Source organism: Scyliorhinus canicula, chromosome 15, assembly GCF_902713615.1.
Source record: "Scyliorhinus canicula chromosome 15, sScyCan1.1, whole genome shotgun sequence".
Classification (NCBI taxonomy): Eukaryota; Metazoa; Chordata; class Chondrichthyes; order Carcharhiniformes; family Scyliorhinidae; genus Scyliorhinus; species Scyliorhinus canicula.
In genome coordinates, this window is record NC_052160.1 from 42,282,637 (window position 1) to 42,302,385 (window position 19,749).

Genomic DNA, 19,749 nt, shown 5'->3' on the forward strand with positions numbered 1-19,749 from the left:
CCTCAAATCCATTGATTTAATCTCTCATAGGGAAAGCGAGAAGTATCCATGATGCCTCCTGCCATCTCCAATTAACTATTCTCAACAATGAAAGAAGAGGTTGTGCTCTTAAGTCCCATATGACTACTCGACTAACTCAAGTCTGTGGTTACGTCATATACTCAAAGATAGAGGTACTGCTCTCCCAAGCTAAACATTTGCTTCCTAGATCACAAACCTGAAGCATTCTAAAGAAACAAACAGCAAACGGAAATATTTACATCCTTGCAGTAACCACGGCATTACACCAAGACTGAACGTTTCCCAAAATAAAATCCAAGTTGCAAGTCAAGGGCTACCTTATATAAAGTGTAGACAATAAACATGTCTAATTACTAAATTTAAATACAATGTATGCCTTTAGATAAAATAATAAAACACAGATGACAGAAACACACGTCATTGCCTGTCACAGCAGGTTCACAACTTGCCAGGAAACATTGGTCAGCTGAGACCTGGTGTTGTGTCATCAATTCATTCATCCAGAAATTGAACCAAAGAACTTCCTCATCTGTGTAGCCCAGTGCTGCTTTTATTCACTTTAAGAATGGGTAGAAGATAAGAATCAAAGAGGAAGTCAGACAGAATGATGACTTGTACAACGTTTGGAAGCATGGTAGCTGGCTACCCTTCCATATGATTCTATATGAGATTAGAAATCTACATATGATTCTATATGGGATTAGAATACTTTGGTGGTTTCCCTCGGGAAACCTTGTGCAGCACTGAAGGTTGATGCCAGAAACAGTATGAAAGCTTGCCCTCTCGCTTTTTCTGTCAGTGTTATACACCGAGACATGTTTTGCATGTTGTGTATTTAGCTGTTAATTTCATGTTCAGACACCATCTGTCCCACCTAAGCAGGACAGGATTGCACAAACATCCAATTCCACTACCCATTGCCACACCATGTACATCAGTTCAGTGTAGCATATAAAATGAATCCAGCAGTCAATAACCGCTGCAGTACTTGTTCCCTCTGCCCAGCTGCCACCAGAGCCACTGGATTTCTAACAGTCATTTTTTAAATTCTAGAGGGAACCCCCAGTACCATATATTGATCAATAAAGGATGAACACTTGTTCTCAGTTTGATCATTTAAAGAGCTTCTGAATGTTAATGGCACCATTAACCCCCTAGCAGAACCAGAAATCAAAGCTTTAGGAAAGTAGATGGGGAGGGGAGAAGAAAAACACACAAGTATGCTCCATAAAGTACATGTCACAAAAAGCATTATATCTTTAGGAGAGGCTTGTACAGTGCTTCAGTAGGTTTTTAAAAAGGAATAGAACAGTACAAGATAAACTGAAGGGATACGCAGCTTGTAACAAGTCCACAGAACCGAGCTTAGCACACTAGTATCATTCTTGTACTGCAAAATAAAAACAGTTTAGCTAAAACTTTAGAAGTACTTGTTCTCAATTCTCCTTTTCTCCATGGGGGAAAAAGACTAACTTCTGAACATAGGAACAGAAGTAGGACATCAAGTCCCTTGAGCCTGTTCTGTCATTCAAACAAGTTTATGTTGAACTGCAGCCAAACTCCATTTAACCTTTGCCTCATATCCCTTAATATTTGTAGATAACAAAAATCTATCAACCATGGATTTAAAATTTAGATTTCACCTAGCATCAAGTGTGATTTGGAGAAGGGAATAGCCTTTGCATTTAGAGCATTCCTTAATTTCATTCCTGAAAGGGCTGGCTCCAATTTTTAGACTGTACTCCCTGGTCCTTAATTCCTGAACTAGTTTCTCACTATCTACTTTATCTGTTCCCCTGAATTGTGTTTTTAAATTTAGAGTACCCAATAATTTTTTTCCCAATTAAGGGGTAATTTGGTGTGTCCAATCCGCCTAACCTGCACATTTTTCGGTTGTGGGGGCGAAACTCACGCAGACACAAGGGAAATCTGCAAACTCCACACAGACAGTTACCTGAGGCCGGGGTCGAACCCGTGTCCTCAGCGCCGTATACAACAGTGCTAGCCACTGCACCACCCATCTGCTCCCTTTAATACATTGAAAATTTCAATCAACTTACTTCCTAACCGTCTAAATTCCAGGGACTACAACCAGAGTTTGTGGAATTTCTCCTTACAATTTAACCCTAGGAGTGCAGGCATCAATCTGGTAAAACAGGCACTACCCGCTCAGAGGTCAATACAGTAGTCCCCCGTTTTAACGCGCCCCGCAATACCGCGGTTCGCGATATACGGCGGGGGGGTTTATGGACCCCAACTTACTTGACTCATTTTAAACTCTTTTTGAAACAGCACCTTTTTGAGCCGCGATGATTAGACCGATTAGCAGCGATGATTACCCGCGATGATTAGACCGATTAGCAGCAATTATTACCCGCGATGATTAGACCGATTAGCAGCGATGATCACTGTCTTGTACTGTAGAACGATTAGCCGCGATGAGTAGCCGCGACCGATTAGCCCAGTTACACAGCCATAAAAGGGATACCTTTTCCAGTGCAGGTATCTTCGAGTTCGAGTTCAGTTGCTGTCGTGTTGTTCAAAATGTTTAAGCGATTGGGGGGGGGGGTGGGGGAATGTGATACATGTGATGTTACGGTATGGGGGGAATTGTGGGTGTTATGGGGCTGTTAGTTGCATATTACTGCTTTTTGCTATACTTTTTGTTATATTTTCTGCAAAAAATTCCAATAAAAAAAAAATTTAAAAAAAAAAAAAAAAAAAAAAAATGTTTAAGCGCAAGTCTTACTCAGTGAGTCAAAAGATACATTTGATAGACCGGCTTCGAAACGGGGAAACGAAGGCAAAATTATCCAGAGAGACTGGCGTACCAGAGTCAACCCTCCGTGGGTGGGTGAAAGATGAGCCCAATTTAAGAGCATATGTTGGGACAGTTTCTCAGAGTGAAGGGCTTAGCAGGAACAAGGCAAGGAACGCTAGTGACAGTAACTTAGAGAAGGCTGTGTTCACCTGGTTTGTCCAGGAACAGTCTGGTGGCACCCCCCTATCTGGACCTATCATCAGAACTCAGGCTGAGAAGTTCCATCACCAGCTCCACCCAGAGGACAGCAATTTCGTAGCCAGCAAGGGTTGGCTCCATCGGTTCCAGAAAAGACATGGGATAGGTGCAGTTACCATCAGTGGTGAACAGAGATCCGCCGACTCAGGAGCCGCAGCAGCCTTTCCCGACATCCTCAAGAACTACATGGTGCAAGAGGAGCTGACCCCAGAGCAACTCTACAATGCAGATGAGTCAGGGCTTTACAGGAAGATGCTGCCTGACAAGACCCTAGCTGTCAAGGATGATGCCCACAAGACTCTGGGGTACAAGCAAGCCAAGAACAGGCTCACCATCCTGTTTGCCAGCAATGCCACGGGAACACACAAGCTGAAGCCATTGATTGTGGGCAAATTCAAGTCTCCTAGATGCTTTCACCACATCAACATGGAGAACCTACCCATTACCTACCGGAACTCTGGCAAAGCCTGGATGACAGCTTTCTTATTTGAGGAGTGGTTCTTCAAGTTCTTCGTACCCAGTGTCAGGGACCACCTTAGAGCCCGCAACTTACCGCAGAAGGCCACACTCCTACTGGACAACTGCTCAGCCCACCCTCAGGGAGATGTTCTCAAGACCAGGGATGGGCAGATCCAAGTGCTCTATCTCCCAAAGAACACCACCAGCAAGATCCAGCCATGTGATGCTGGCATCATTCAGACCTTCAAGTCTGTGTACAAAAAGGAACTGATCCTGGAAATGATAGACTCTCCTCTCACTGTCCCAGATTACCTGAAAGCCATCACCATCAAGGATGCCTGTTATCTGGCAGGGAAGGCCTGGGGAGCTGTGACAGAGAAGACCATCGCCAACTGCTGGAACAAGGCCCTAGGAGCAGCACTCCCACGACCCCAACATTACCCGGATGAAGAGGATTTCGTAGGCTTTACTGAAGCAGAGATCAGGGCAGCTGAGGAGAGGCTAGAGGACCAACTGGATGAGAACCTAACACTCCAGGATTGGGTGGACAGGTGGGCAGCAGCAGAGGATGACATGGCACCCGCAGAACCATTCACAGAGGAGGGGATCATCGACCAGGTCACCCAAGAGGAGGCAGAAGAAGAAGAAGAACCCCAGCCCACAGTGGCAAAGAGCCACTCGGATGCCATCACGCATCTGAAGTGGCTCATAGCATACACAGAGCAGCAAGACTTCGACCCGATATACATCCTGCACCTGAAGAACCTCCAGAGACAAGCACAAGTCAAGATGAGGAAGGGGATGTGCCAGAGGAAACTCAGACTTTTTAAAATGATTTTAAAAATATGCGTGCAAGTACAATTTTAAGTATATTATTGTATGTATACTGTATATTATTATATATATTTTAATACATTTAAAACTTGATTTAAGACTTGAACGAACTTTGCTGTTTCTTATTTAAAACGCCCTTCCATTCAGCAATGTTCAGCATAGTCAGCGATGTTTCCTCTCGTTCATTCATTTCGATATCCGCCATCTTGGATATCCGCGGCTCGGTTACAACGCGGGTGGCTGTCTTGGACCCGAACACCCGCGTTATAACGGGGGACTACTGTATACCCGCCCCTCAGGTGTAGTGCCCAGAATTGCTGTATTGCAGGTGTGGTCTGACCAAGGCTTTGTACAGCTGAAGCAGTATGCAATTACCCCCTTGTACTCTGGTTCTTCAAATATAAAGGTCAGCATTTCAGTAGACTTTTAAATTATTCTATATACCCGAGCATGGCATTTTATTAGTGACTACACTTCAAAAGTGCGTCATTGACTGCAATGTGCTTTAAGACATCCCGTGGCCATGCAAGTGTTAGACAAATGCAAGCCTTTTTTTTTTAATGTATTGCACATGCTCCATCACACTGTGTCTATGTGCAATGAGGAATACTTTGCCCTCTCCACTAACCCTGGTCTGGAGAAGACACCAGTAGCATCTCCTTGAACATAAGTGAGTACAAAAGATGTCATGAGGAATAACAATCTCTCCAATGGTATCTCCTCGTTTTTTGTACAGAATCAAATTAATTTTTAAACAGTGGGAGAAAGGGGGCAGGCTTTGAGCATAGACATGTAGGAAAATAATACTTTGAAAACAGCCCTTGAGCATAGGATAACTGATGGTTATCCATGGTTACAAAATTGTATGCTAGGCTGATCAATTAATATCATCAAGCTACTTGATGGTGGTAGTTTGTGACAAAGCTATTCAACCAGATTATTACTGAGAAATCACAAAGTTTCAGGAGGGATTTGATAAAGGAGCACATTTATCCAGGTAGTCAATGAAAAGATGGTTTTAAAAATAACTAGTTAGATAAAAATCTGTAATATCATATGTAAACTGTCATATCCCATCAGTGGAAGGTACACAGAGGCCATTATTTTCGTACGGACTTTGAAATGATGCACAATAAAATTGGATTGTGAAATAGTGAAGTAAGCATTGACTAAGTCCAATTTCCTGCTTAAATGTATGTAATAATTACATTTTCTACCGATACTCAAGTCAATTGCTCAGCTAATAAGTGGAAGGCTAAAAATAACAGCTGAGTGTTTCATATTATTGTCTGAACTTGCCCACCTTCCTGACAAATCAGGATGCTCACCAAATCAAATGTGCACACCAACTTGGCAGCCGCACGCTTTTGGAATTGAAAGTATTATAAAACAATGTTTGTGAAAACAGAAAGCTAATATCAAGCACCATGTGATAATAACTTCACTGAAGATCACATGCTATTCAACACCCATTATATAGCTACAGGGATCAATCAAGCACACGCTGTGCTCTACCATCCAGTCCTATCAAGATAGCCTTTTTAAAAACAGTTGCATATTTCAGGCTAGAGATTTTGGGTGGGTGGCACAGTGGTTAGCACTGCTGCCTCACTGCGCCGAGAACTCAGCTTTGATCCTGGCCCCAGGTGACTATCCTTGTGGACTTTGCATATTCTCCCTGTTTCTGCATGGGTCTCACACCCACAACCCAAAGATGTGCAGGGTAGGTGGATTGGCATGCTAAATTGCCCCTTAATTGGGTACTCTAAATTCATATCAAGAGATTTTGAAAAAAAATTAGTAACTTATAGCTGCTCTGGATGAGCAGTTTATTCAATGTCTGGATGCCAGTAGAAAACCTGACTTCTAAGTAAGCCAGGCAAATAGGACCACAGAACAACTTTAAATTATCAAAAAACACATTTAAAACCACTTAACTAGGAGAATCTTTTGATTCACCAAGGTGATACATGTTTTAAACAACCCGTCAGGTAGGTAGCAGAGATAAAAATAAAGTTAGATATTGTAATAGGAAAGTAGAGTCATACAGTACAAGAGAGGCCTTTTGGCCCATCGAGTCTGCATTAAGCCTTGAATGTTATGACATTCCATCCACGTATTTTTTAAGGGTTGAGGATTCCCATCTCCACTACACTCCCAGGCAGCGCATTTCAGACTCCCACCACCAACTGGCTGAAAAATCCTCAAATCCCCTCAACCTCTTGAAATGAAATGAAAATCGCTTGTCACGAGTAGGCTTCAATGAAGTTACTGTGAAAAGCCCCTAGTCGCCACATTCCGGCCCCTGTCCGGGGAGGCTGGTACGGGAATTGAACCGTGCTGCTGGCCTGCTTTAAAAGCCAGCGATTTAGCCCAGTGAGCTAACCAGCCCCTCACTTTACAATTATGCCCCCTGGTTATTGATCTTTCAACTGAGGGTTGAACTAACAGCTGCTTGCTATCCATCCTGCATATATCCCACAATCTTATACACCTCAATCAGCCCCCACCTCACAACTGATCTGCCCGTCTGACCAACCTGCCTATATCTTCCTGCAACCGAAGAGCTTCTTCCTCACTATTAACCACCCCGTCAATTTTCATGTGATTTGCAAACTTACTTATCGCCCCCACCCCAACACACGTTTTCATCTATATTGTTTATATATGTATATATCCAACAATAAGGGACCTAGCATTGATACCTGTGGTACGCTACTGGACACCGACCTCCAGTCACAAAAATGGCCTTCAAACTCCACTCTGGCTCCTACCACTAAGCCAGTTTTGGGTCCACCTTGCCATGTTACCCTGGAAGCCATATGTTATCTTCCTTATCAGTCTGCCATGTAGGATCTTGTCAAAGACTTTGCTGAAATGCATATAAACTACATCAACTGCACTACCGTCATCTACAAACCGAATCAACATCTCGAAAAATGTAATCAAATTCGTTAGGCATAGAATTTCAACATTGCAAATGGAGTCCATTCAGCCCATCAAGTGCGCACCGACTCTCTGAATGAGCACCCCACCCAACCCCACGTCCCCTGCCCCAATCCCACCTAATCTGCACACTATATTTAGCATGGCCAATCCACCTAACCTGCACTTCTTTAGACTGTGGGAGGAAACTGCAGCACCCAGAGGAAACACACGCATGACCTCCCTCTGACAAAGCCATGAGAACTATTCCTGATCAAACCTTGCCACTCCAGCTGGAGATTAATTTTCTCCCTTAGTTTCCTGACCACTGATGTGAGACACTCTGATCAATTCCCCGGTTTAATTCGACCACCCCTCTTGAAAAGTGGAACCACTTTAGCCGTCCTCCAATCCTCCAGCAAGTCCCCTGTGGTCAAATTTGGATCATAGTCCTTGTAATTTCCTCCCTTGCCTCCCACAGCAACCTGGGACACAACTCATCTGGACCTGAGGATTTGTATAATTTTAAGTCCGCCAAAACCTTTAATACTTCTTAATTTCCTATGTTAAACTGTTAAGAACCTCCCATTCCCTTTCCCGGAATTCTGTACCTACATCCTCCTTCTCACGAGTGGGATAGACGTGAAGAAACCGTTTTTAACACCCTACGAACGTCCTCCAGTTCCATGCACAGATTGCCCCCTTGGCCCTACTTCTTGGGCCCCATTCATTCACTGGTTATCCCCTTCCCCTTAATATACTTATAGACTATCTTGGAATTCACCCTAATCCTACCCACCAGTGTTTTTCATGCCCCTGTCTTCGCTCTCCTAATTTCTGATTTGCTCCCTTTGTACCTGCTAATAGCCTCTTTTCTTTCTTATCCAGTCCTGAATATTCCTGGACATCCAGGGTTCTCTGGGCTTGTTGCTCCTACATTTCACCCTAAAGGGAACATATTGGACCTGTACTCTCCCCCTTTCCTTTTTGAACACCCCCACTGCTTTACTGTAGATTTTCCCACAAAAAGCCGTTTGGTCAGATCCTGCCTTATTCTAATTAAATCTGCCTTCCCCTATCCAAACCGTTTTATACTCACCATCTTTTTCCCTTTCCATAAACTTCAATCCTTCTGTGCTGTGGTCGCTATCACGAAAATGCTCTTCCACCGTAACCTCAAACACCTGCCTAGCCCCGTTCCCCAGAATTAGATCCAGCACTACACCATCCCTTGTTGGACCTTCTATATATTGGCATAAAAAGCTCTCCTGAATAAATTTCAACAAATCCATTTTACACTAAACCTTTTACACTATAACTTTTCCAATTATTGTGCAGGGGTGGGTGAAATCCCTGAACATTACTATTAATTGCTACCCTACTATTACTTTTACACACCTCAGTGAATGGTCTGAATATCTGCTCCACTATTGCCCCGCTGACTATTTGGGGCATATAGTACATTAACAGCAATGTAACTGCCCCATTTTCATTCCCAAGTTTTTTTTCCTTCGTTTTTTTCTTTTTTTTTATAAATTTAGTGTACCCAATTAATTTTTCCAATTAAGGGGCAATTTAGCCATAGCCTATCCACCTGCCCTGCACATCTTTGGGTTGTGGGGGTGAGACCCACACAAACACGGGAAGAATGTGCAAACTCCACACGGACAGTGACCCAGAGCCAGGATCGAACCTGGGACCTCAGCGCCGTGAGGGAGCATTGCTAACCACTGTGCCACCATGCTGCCCTTTTATTCCTACGTTTTACCCACAAAGCTTCATTTGAAGGACCTCCAAGCTATCATCCCTCCTCACTGCAGTAACAGACTCCTTCATTAATAATGCGACACAACCTTTTCTTTTACGCCCTCCCTTGAAGGGCCTGTACTCTGAAATGTTGAGTTGTGAGTCCTTCCCCTCCCTCAACCACGCCTCTGTGATGGCAACAATATCACAATTCCCTGTTTCAATCCATGTTCTTAACTCATTATTAATCTTACTTACAATACAACTAGCATGAGAGGCCACCCAGCCTGGCCTTACACCTTGGAACGCAACAATGCTGAACTCCCCCTGTTGTGGTTCCCACATATGACAGGTCACACATTTCACTTGGTAGACCTCACCGCTATGTCTTAAACTTAAATGTACTTCACCTTACTTGCTAACTTTTCAAATTACTTAGACTTAAAAGATAGTCCTCTTACCTTAAACTTAGTCCCCTTGTCTAGTGCACTTGGAGCTACTCATCATTGTATTACTTATAATTATTTATCACGGACAGCACGGTAGTGCAGTGGCTAGTACTCACTGTCTGTGTGGAGTTTGCCCATTCTCCCCATGTCTGTGTGGATCTCACCCCCTCCAACCAAAAGATGTGCGGAGTAGGTGGATTGGCCACGCTAAATTGCCCCGTAATAGGATTTTTTTTAAAAATTACTTATCAGTACTTTATTATGCTGGTTCTGACTTTTACTTATCCCTGGTGCTTCTCAGTTAATTTTTTTCCCCCCAATTAGAGCTGACTGCAAGACACCATTCCCAGAGACATAAGGGTACCAGAGGAGTGAACTTCAATGCAAGAATTAGAGTTCCAGAAGTGACAGAGATAAAGTCTCTATCCAATCTTTCAACCTGTTTGCAGCCTTTGTAACTTAAACCACGCCACCCTCTTTCAGCACATCGCTCTACCATTCTACAGCTGGTGGAACTGACCTAAGCATTGATTCTATCGTTATTTAGCTCATCAACACCAGACAATCACCTGCATGGCCTCTCTTCCTGCACTGCCACCTCTGGTTTCATCCAAGGCTTAATCCTTGGCCCCCCTTTACATCTCATGTGCAAGATTGGCTTACTGGGGCCTTGGAAAAGAACAGGCGAGTGGGAGCGCGCGGGCGAGTGGGAGCGCGCGGGCGAGTGAGAGCGCGCGGGCGAGTGAGAGCGCGCGGGCGAGTGAGAGCGCGCGGGCGAGTGAGAGCGCGCGGGCGAGCGAGAGCGCGCGGGCGAGCGAGAGCGCGCGGGCGAGCGAGAGCGCGCGGGCGAGCGAGAGCGCGCGGGCGAGCGAGAGCGTGAGCGAGAGCGAGTGAGAACGCGTGAGCGAGTGAGAACGCGTGAGCGAGTGAGAACGCGTGAGCGAGTGAGAACGCGTGAGCGAGTGAGAACGCGTGAGCGAGTGAGAACGCGTGAGCGAGTGAGAACGCTTCAGCGAGTGAGAACGCTTCAGCGAGTGAGAGAGCGTGAGCGAGAGAGAGAGCGTGAGCGAGTGAGAGCGTGAGCGAGTGAGAGAGCGTGAGCAAGCGAATGTGAGTGAGCGAGAGAGCGTGAGCGAGTGAGTGAGAGCGGATGAGTGAGTGAGAGCGGATGAGTGAGTGAGAGCGGATGAGTGAGTGAGAGCGGATGAGTGAGTGAGAGCAGATGAGTGAGAGCGGATGAGTAAGTGAGTGAGAGCGTGAGTGAGTGGGTGAGAGAGTGAACGAGTGAGTGAGAGTAGTGAGTGAAAGTGTGAGTGAGTAGTAAGTGAAAGAGTGACTGTGAATGCATGCGCATGCACATCTGGCCCACTCGCAGTTCAGGATTCTCACTCACTCTCACACCCAACACATTGTCTCAGAGTGAGTGAACACCCCAAGACTGACAGTGAGCTGTGCACTCACTCCGACTCCCTCGCATTCTATTAATTACACTTTTTAAAAGAACTTTTCAATGTATTGCTTTGACATTATTTTTTTTATACCCAAGTTGTGCCAAACCTTATCTTTCTGAAATTTGTCCCCCCCCACCCAATATGTTTCCGCCCTTCTACACTCTTTAATATGCTTCTTGAATCTGCTCTCAACAAGATTTTCAGCCATCTGCCCTGATATACTGAGGCTCAGTGTTTTTCTTTATACATCTCCTTTAAGCACATTGGGACATTTTACTACATTAAATGCACTGTATGGACCTAACTTTGAATGTAAGAATTAAACAGAGGGCTGAACTTCAATGGGAGTCAGGCAACTTGAGTAAATTTCAATGTTCACCACAAATCAGTAGACCAACTTTCCAAAGGTCACTCCAACCAGTGATATTCATTGTCTCTGTTCACAGATGAAGACTGACCAAAGCATATTTTCCCAGGACGGGTGACTCCAGGCACTAACAGCATGACCTTCACTGCAATCAATTATATCATTGCAAATTCAATTTCTCCATGTCATAGACACGGCTGAAGCAGCCTGAAGGCAAGTACAACCAATATAATGGATCTCTGTTAAAATAAATTGATCGACATTAAGAAATGTTGTGACATAATTTGTTTTCTCTGAATACACAATATGGGAGGTGGGGCGGGGATACTTTAAAAAAAAAAGGTTTACACAATTTATTTACACAAAATAAATTGAACCAAATTTTTTCACTAGCATATTAAATCAGTGAAAGAAACAGACAAATCACTGCTTTGAGCTGAGCATGCTGTAACAAGTGGTATAACTTCACTTGCCGTTTTTTCCACTTGGAACTTGCAGGTTCCATGTACAGATTATAAGCACTCCTGCCTTCAGTATACATATTTTTAAAACGTAGTCATTGTTAAGTTTTCATTCTTATTTTTTTTTAACATTTAAAGTACCCAATTATCTTTTTTTCCAATCAAGGGACAATTTAACGTGGCAAATCCACCGCCCCTGCACACTTTTGGGTTGTGGGGGTGAGACCCATGCAGCCACAGGGAGAATGTGCAAATTCCACACCGACAGTGCCCCGGGGCCGGGATCGAACCAGAGTCCTCTGTGCCGTGAGGCAGCAGTGCTAACTACTGCGACACCGTTCCGCCCTGTTAAGTTTTTAAAGGCGTTTCTATCATTAGACTATGCAGATCGATCACTTAACATGGAACTGGAACAGTCACACAGCTTTGAAGGTAGAACATGGCTCCCAATCTCCTTTTCTCGTATCCTCCAATTTACTTAGACATATCTTTATTCTTTTCTGCTAATTGCAACAGCAAACATTGAAGCAGCTCTTTAAACTTGCTATAAAGCTAAATTCCACATAGTGAAAGTACTACCCAATGATGCAGACACCGTTAGCCAGATTTAGTCAGGAAACAAAGTTACATGGCAACACTTCCAAGGAGACAGTAAAAATGATCAAAAAACATGCAATAAACCGAGCAACAGACGTCACCTTACCTTTGTTTTTGTGTTCAATTGCCTGTAACAATAGAAAATCCGTCATTAAAAATAAATCTTACACCCAAAATCAGTGAAAAGGGCACTTTGCTACAAAAACTTTATGCACCACAGCAAACTACGTCAGAACAATTGTAGAAACAAGCTTTCACCGTTGTAGATTTTCAGCACAAGCAGAGATATTTATTACAGAAAGACAGTTTGCATTACACCTGGGCAAGCATATTTTCTTTGGATGCATACCTACCCTCCCATCTATACAAATGCACATCTACAAATTCACCGAATTAAGGCAGATATGGTGTAAAACCTGTCGCCGATGTTACCATTGTTTTTTCATTCTACAACAGTACCTAATAAAATGGGAACCAAAGTGATAATGGGGCAATTTTAGAGCATTGAAGTGGTAATCACTGTCGACAACACACTTTAGAGGGGAACTGCTCGAGAAGTTTTGTCAGACTCTCCTCAGGTTCCATCTTGTGCAGAGGACTTCATTTTGTAGTTAACAGCTTCTGGGCATCATGGTCTGGAATTTGTCCAAAATTAACAGACCTCAATGTCCAAACTGAAATCAAAGAAATTTTCCACTCTTCTGACCTGCTGATGGAAAGATCCATCAACTACAATAGTGCTTTTACCCTTTCCCATTGATGTAAAACAGCTTCTGCTTATATGTCTTGAAGCCCACAATAAACATATGAAAGATGGCCATGGAGGTTGCACCACACTGACAGCACCATCTTCAATCCCAACTACGACAGTGATTAACACTTCAATGCTGTAAAACACTATGGGACAGCTTGAGGTCATGAATGCCACCATATCAATGCAAATCTTTCTTTCTTTGTTGGTAATTAATGTAAACCACAGGTAAATGTCATGGAACGGCTAGAATGTAATGACATACTCGACCAAAGAGATGAATAGTTGAACTGCAAGTTGGCCATAGATTAGCACCGATAACAGACTTTGCATCTTTGGGTACCCTTGTCCAAGTATTGCTTCCTCTGATAAATCTATATGTGTCTCTGCATCAAGACAGCAGCTCACCTCCAATATGTCAAACGAGGGCAGTAAAAATGAATAAAAACCTCAAATGGGAGTAGGTTAATTGTGCTTGCATAGATATGTGGCATGGCACCAGATGTTTTGGTAAATATAACGTGGCACACTGTACTCCAGTAAATAGCTCATTCGGAAGGCTATCCCTTAAAATCTAATTTCATCTAATCTTCCTGGTATATGGGAAAGAATCCCGGTTTCCTTCAAATGGTAAAGCACATGGAGTGTCACAAATATTTAGATCTTCATAATTAGATGGTGTAGGGGCTCTAACCTATCAAGATGCAAGTACCATGTAATCTACAAAAGTGTCTGTGTGTACGCATGCGAGCACATTATAGTTTGTGTGTATCAGAAACATTACATTTTTCTCGAAGTCAACTGAATAGTTTTTCAGAGGTACCGAATATTCCATTAAACTTTAAAAGTTTTCCAATAACTTTCCAATAAAAGTGTTACTCCAAGGCAGGCAGCTGCATCCTTCACTGCCTACCCCACAATTATGCACTTGCATTCTGAATATCCTTGAATGTCTTCTGGAGAAAGGGTGAATTTCATTTGATCGTTACGTTGCTCCTCCAAAAGTAAATTTAGTACCTTCTTCAAAGCGGCTTCCTTTTTCTTCTTGTCGTCTTTTCTCTTTTTCCTTTCTTCCATCAACTGTTCTTCCTTTTCTTGCACTCTATCCCTTTGAAACAAAAACACTGATTCAAGACGCTCAATCTATCAAGATCCATTATCTGTTTGCTGCTGGAATGAACTTGACATAACTTGAAAATAGGAACAGCTCTGTGTAATCTACTTATGGGGTTACCCTTATTTTAATCTTTCAATTCGTAGCTGAAAAAACATTGTGCCTCTATATAATAGGTCAATAGGCTTCAGAATTCAATCTGTTCTTAAAAACATGTTCCACAAAGTCCCTTAATTTTACAAGTGTTCTGAATCTCCCAAATCATTTGAATGGAAAAATTAAAAGTCACACTAACACATGCATATATTTAACCAAATAGCCCGCAACTAGTCTGCATGTGAATATAAACACATACTGAGTAATATGGCATTGTTTGGATTTATTGTCACAAAAATAACAAGCCTAACAGACAACTGAAACATTTCTGCAGGTACTGCAGATGATCCGTCTTTTGGTTCAACTCTGCATTTTTCTATTTACTATTAATAACCACTGGGGTGTGAGGCCAACCCCACCAATGCAATGCCCTGGCCATGTACACTTGTACATTCAGGCTGAAGAATTGAGAAAAGTTGCACTAACAGCTTTTTCCTACCATTTCAAAAGGATCCTGTTCAACCTAAGCTTTGCAGGATTCAACAAATATTCATATTTTCTTCCCCGCAATTGCAATTCTCAGTACAAGTCTGCCAATTTCCCTTGCCCCAACTGTTGAGGTAACCTTTTTTCATGGATTGCAATAGCTGCCACTGAATGTGTCATCCCCACTTTTGCATAGTGACTGCAGAACAGTGCCAGGTAGCCATAGAAACAATGCACAGTGGCACCCAAGAGACCAATCATTCTCCAATACCAATTGCTGAAACACACGTGCTTTGTGAAACCTAGGTGAAGGTAAAAGATCCATGGTGCAAAATAGTGCCAGAATTATTCAGTCCAAGCACATATTCTATAAGAAGTTTTCAGCCTATCATACCCCAAAAATGTCTTTATAAACAGGAGATATTAACTCGTGATTATATAATAATAATAATCTTTTGTCACAAGTAGGTTTACATTTACACTGCAATGAAATTACTGTGAAAAGCCCCTAGTCGCCTCATTCCGGCACCTGTTGGGGTACACAGTGGGAGAATTCAGAATGTCCAAATTACCTAACAGCATGTCTTTCGGGAGGAAACCGGAGCACCCGGAGGAAACCCACGCCGACACAAGAAGAACGCGCAGACAGTGACGCAAGCCGGGAATCGAGCCTAGAGTTGTGAAGCAACAGAGCTACCGAGCTGCCCATATTGGTTGACGGAAGTTTACTGAATCGCACCTAGTTAGCAAAATACAATTTGTGCTTCCTGTACAGTGTCCCAGAATTGCTGGTTAGAAGCAATTTTGAAAGCATTTAGGAAAAGGCTCGCCTCATCATCGTTGTAATATTTTAAGCTCCACCCCAGCGAGGTCATGATTGGAAATACAGGTCTTTTGCCAAAAACCCTCATTCACATCACTACAGGGAAAGGGAAACTCCACACAAAGTCAACGTCCTGCTGTATTGAAGCACGGGGGAAACAAGGGGTGGCAGAGAGTGAATGGACAGAAAATTTATTGTTGTGGTGTCAGCTTTGCTATGTTGGTAATACTTTCACCTGCAATGCAAAAAATTGTGGGTACCAGTCCTCCTTCAGGACCTGAGCAATTATGTGTTGACACTGTACTTCACTGCAGCATTGCGTTGTCAGAGATGTTAAACTGATTTAGGCAGCAACCATAGAATATCCCGTGGCACTACTCCCAAGTCAGTACAGCCAAGGTAGACCGTTTTAAACCATTTTGATCCATACATCCAGAAAGATCCAGAAGAACAACCATGGCAGTATACATAGATACATAGAAGATAGGAGCAGGAGGCGGCCTTTTGGCCCTTCGAGCCTGCTCCGCCATTCATCACGATCATGGCTGATCATCCAACTCAATACCCTAATCCTGCTTTCTCCCCATAGCCTTTGATCTTATTTTCCCCAAGTGCTATATCCAGCCGCATCTTGAATATATTCAAAGTTTTAGCATCAACTACTTCCTGTGGTAATGAATTCCACAGGCTCACCACTCTGTGTGAAGAAGTTGAAGAAGTGTCTCCTTATCTCTGCCCGAAATGGTTTACCCTGAATCCTCAGGCTGTGACCCCTGATTCTGGACACACCCACCATTGGGAACATCTTCCCTGCATCTACCCTGTCTAGTCCTGTTAGAATTTTGTAGGTCTCTATGAGATCCCCCCTCATTCTTCTGAACTCCAGCGAGAACAATCCCAACCTAGTCAATCTCTCCTCATATGACAGTCCCGCCATCCCTGGAATCAGTCTGGTAAACCTTCGCTGCACTCCCTCGAAAGCAAGAACATCCTTCCTCAGAGAAGGAGACCAAAACTGGACACAATACTCCAAGTGTGGCCTCACCAAGGCACTGTACAATTGCAGCAACACATCCCTGCTTCTATACTCGAAAGCTCTTGCAATGAAGGCCAACATACCATTAGCCTTCTTTACCACCTGCTGTACCTGAATGCTTACCTTCAGCGAATGGTGCACAAGGACACCCAGGTCCCCCTGCACACTCCCCTCTCCCAATTGACAACTATTCATCTGCCTTCCTGTTTTTGCTTCCAAAATGAATAACCTCACTCTGATCTAAATTATACTGCATCTGCCATTGGTTTGCCCACTCGCCCAACCTGTCCAGATCTTGCTGTAGGATCTCTGCATCCTCGTCACAATTCACCCTCCCACCTAATTTGGTGTCATCTGCAAACTTTGAGATGTTACATTTTGTTCCCTCGTCCAAATCATTAATATATATTGTGAATAGCTGGGGTCCAAGCACCGATCCCTGTGGTACCCCTGTGGTTACTGCCTGCCAATTTGAAAAGGACCCATTAATCCCCACTCTTTGTTTCCTCTCTGCCAACCAGTTTTCTATCCATCTCAATACATTTCCACCAATCCCATGGACTTTAATTTTGCACAATAATCTCTTATGCGGGACTTTGTCAAACTGAAAGTCCAAATATACCATATCGACTGGCTCCCCCTTGTCGACTGTACTGGTTATCTCTTCAAAGAATCCCAACAGGTTTGTCAAGCATGATTTTCCCTTCATAAATCCATGCTGACTCTGACTGATCCTGCCACTGCTTTCCAATGTTCCGCTATAAAGTCCTTGATTTCATTTCATAATGGATTCAAGCATTTTACCCACTACCGATGTTAGGCTTACTGGTCTATAATTCCCTGCTTTCTCTCTACCCCCCTTTTTGAATAGCGGAGTGACTTGGGTATCAACGAATCAAAGGTCTTTGCTTTCATTACTCTTCTACAAAGGTCTGCTCCTTACTGGTTACTCTATGGGAAGTGCATCCCAATCTGTTCCAAAACATACCTTTACTAATTTGAACTCATGCCTCCTTATCCGACTGAAGGTAATTCTGAATTCATCCTTTTTTATCCACTTTACTACCTTAACTATTCTTTTTTAAAATTCATCTCAGTTGCTTCCTTTTTAAAATCAAACACTCCCATTTTGTTTCCTCAGGATCTCCCAAATACAAGGAGGATATTTGAGCCTATTCTTTGTAGCCATGTGCTTGAATTTTTGGAGATCAAATCTAGATGAAGAACTCAATATAGTCTGACCATTGCACCATACAATTTAATTTTCTGAATTGTACTCAACAGTTTTGGCAATGCAGCTCAATATTTATTTGTTTTGCTGATGCTCTATATTTGGCAGATTCAAATCAAGTCTGACCAAGACTCTCAAGTCCCTGTTGGTACATCCCTACCTATTTCAGAATATAATGTATTGTCTTGCCTATATTTCTGTATTTATTCTTTCACAGGAAGTGGATGTTACTGGCAAGGTGAACATTTTTATTGCCAGTGGCCAACTGCCCCTGAGGTGGTATTGATGAGTCCATGTGGTGTAGGGATTGTTCGGGGGGGGGGGGGGGGGGGGGTCCTTTTCGAGATTGGTTGCTGTGTTAACCTGCACAACAATGATGACACTGAAAACACAATTTAATGGCTCTAAAGTGCTTTGGTATCTCCCGAGGATGTGATAAACCAGTGTTTTTCAAACCTATGACCCATTTTTACTAACCGGCCAACATTCGCGACCCATGCAAGGTGTGCCTGCTTGGTCCTCACGATCCCACTTGCTTTGTCATTCAATGTTACATTTCTGATAATAACTTCAGCTGATGATTTATGATCTCACTGCACCGTTGAAAAAAAAATCAAGAGCTTTGTCCTCGCACTCGCTATGCTTAGTCTTCAAATCTCTTTGAAGTTTTGAGGGTTTTAAACTTTCATTTGCCAGTCCTCCCTGTATACAACGCACATAAACTTTGAGTCCTGATTTTCAGTGACACAATTAATAAACCTACACCTCAAGTCATCACCTTAATGCTAATTTGTTCCAGCTTTCAACGTCTTCATGTGTTTTTCAACAGAGGCCCTGGAATTCACACCAGCACTGTTGACATTTGCAAAATGGAGGAATATTTCTTGCGCCCAGAATGTCAGCATAGAGGGTGCTCTCTGCCGTTGCTCCAGGCAGGAAGGCTCCAGCGACTAATAAATAATCTGCTCTTGGGTCAGCACCCTGACGTTAGGAGGCGGCGTTCTGCCCCTCTGGCCTGCACACTGCTATGGGGCATGCCTGCGCAGATCAGCCGGCATTTTGAAAGCTGGTTGCGGCCGCCATTTTTAAAACCCGGTTGCACCGTTGGACACTACTTCCAGTGATCGGGAATGCCGCGACGATTGGCCCCGTGAGCAGGAATGCCGCGCTGCATGGTCCCATGAACGGGAATGCCGCGACGCATGGCCCCGTGATCTGGAATGCCACGCGCATGGCCCCGTGATCTTGAATGCCACGCGCATGGCCCCGTGATCGGGAATACCGCGACGCATGGCCCTGTGATCGGGAATGCCACAACGCATGGCCACGCGACCCTCCCGACACAACCCGTGACCCAGTGTTTGAAAATGACTGAGAAACACTGCATAAATGCAAGTTCTTTCGGTCTAGCATTTGAGTTTGAGACTATTCAGCAAAATATGCTGCCGCTTTAATTACCTCTCTATTTTCATCAAGATGCACTAATGATTTATAAAGTAACATCTCTGCAAAAATGTATTTGTTACTCAGTTTGGCGGACATGTGCAAATTAGTCTTATTTCTTACGTGTTTGCAGCTGGGTGCTAGAGCAACACCACTGGCCCCAGCATGCCCCCCCCCCCCCCCCCCCCCCCCCCCCACAGAATGTATAGATGCGGGTGCCATGAAAGCACTGCTGACTCTCGAGATAGGAAGGGAATGGGAGTGTCCCTTAAGGATAAGGCTGGGGGAGATGTGTAGCTCCCAGGGAAATTTAGCCTTCACAACATTAAGTGTCTAAACCACATATGATTGCGTAATTGTAACCACAAACATCCTTTTTACTGGATATCCCCTGCAGGTTTGTGGCTCAGCAGATAGAACCACTGCTCTGAGCCAGAAGC

The 19,749-nt window shown here is 43.6% G+C and overlaps 1 protein-coding gene across 1 annotated transcript in view; it reads right to left on the reverse strand.

The window, feature by feature from the left end:
* LOC119978274 (trinucleotide repeat-containing gene 6A protein-like) overlaps positions 1-19,749 on the reverse strand; it is a 209,743-nt gene that overhangs the window by 130,661 nt on the left and 59,333 nt on the right. The window contains 2 exon segments of the mRNA XM_038819765.1: positions 12,436-12,457; positions 14,098-14,188. Coding sequence (XP_038675693.1) covers positions 12,436-12,457; positions 14,098-14,188 — 113 coding nt within the window.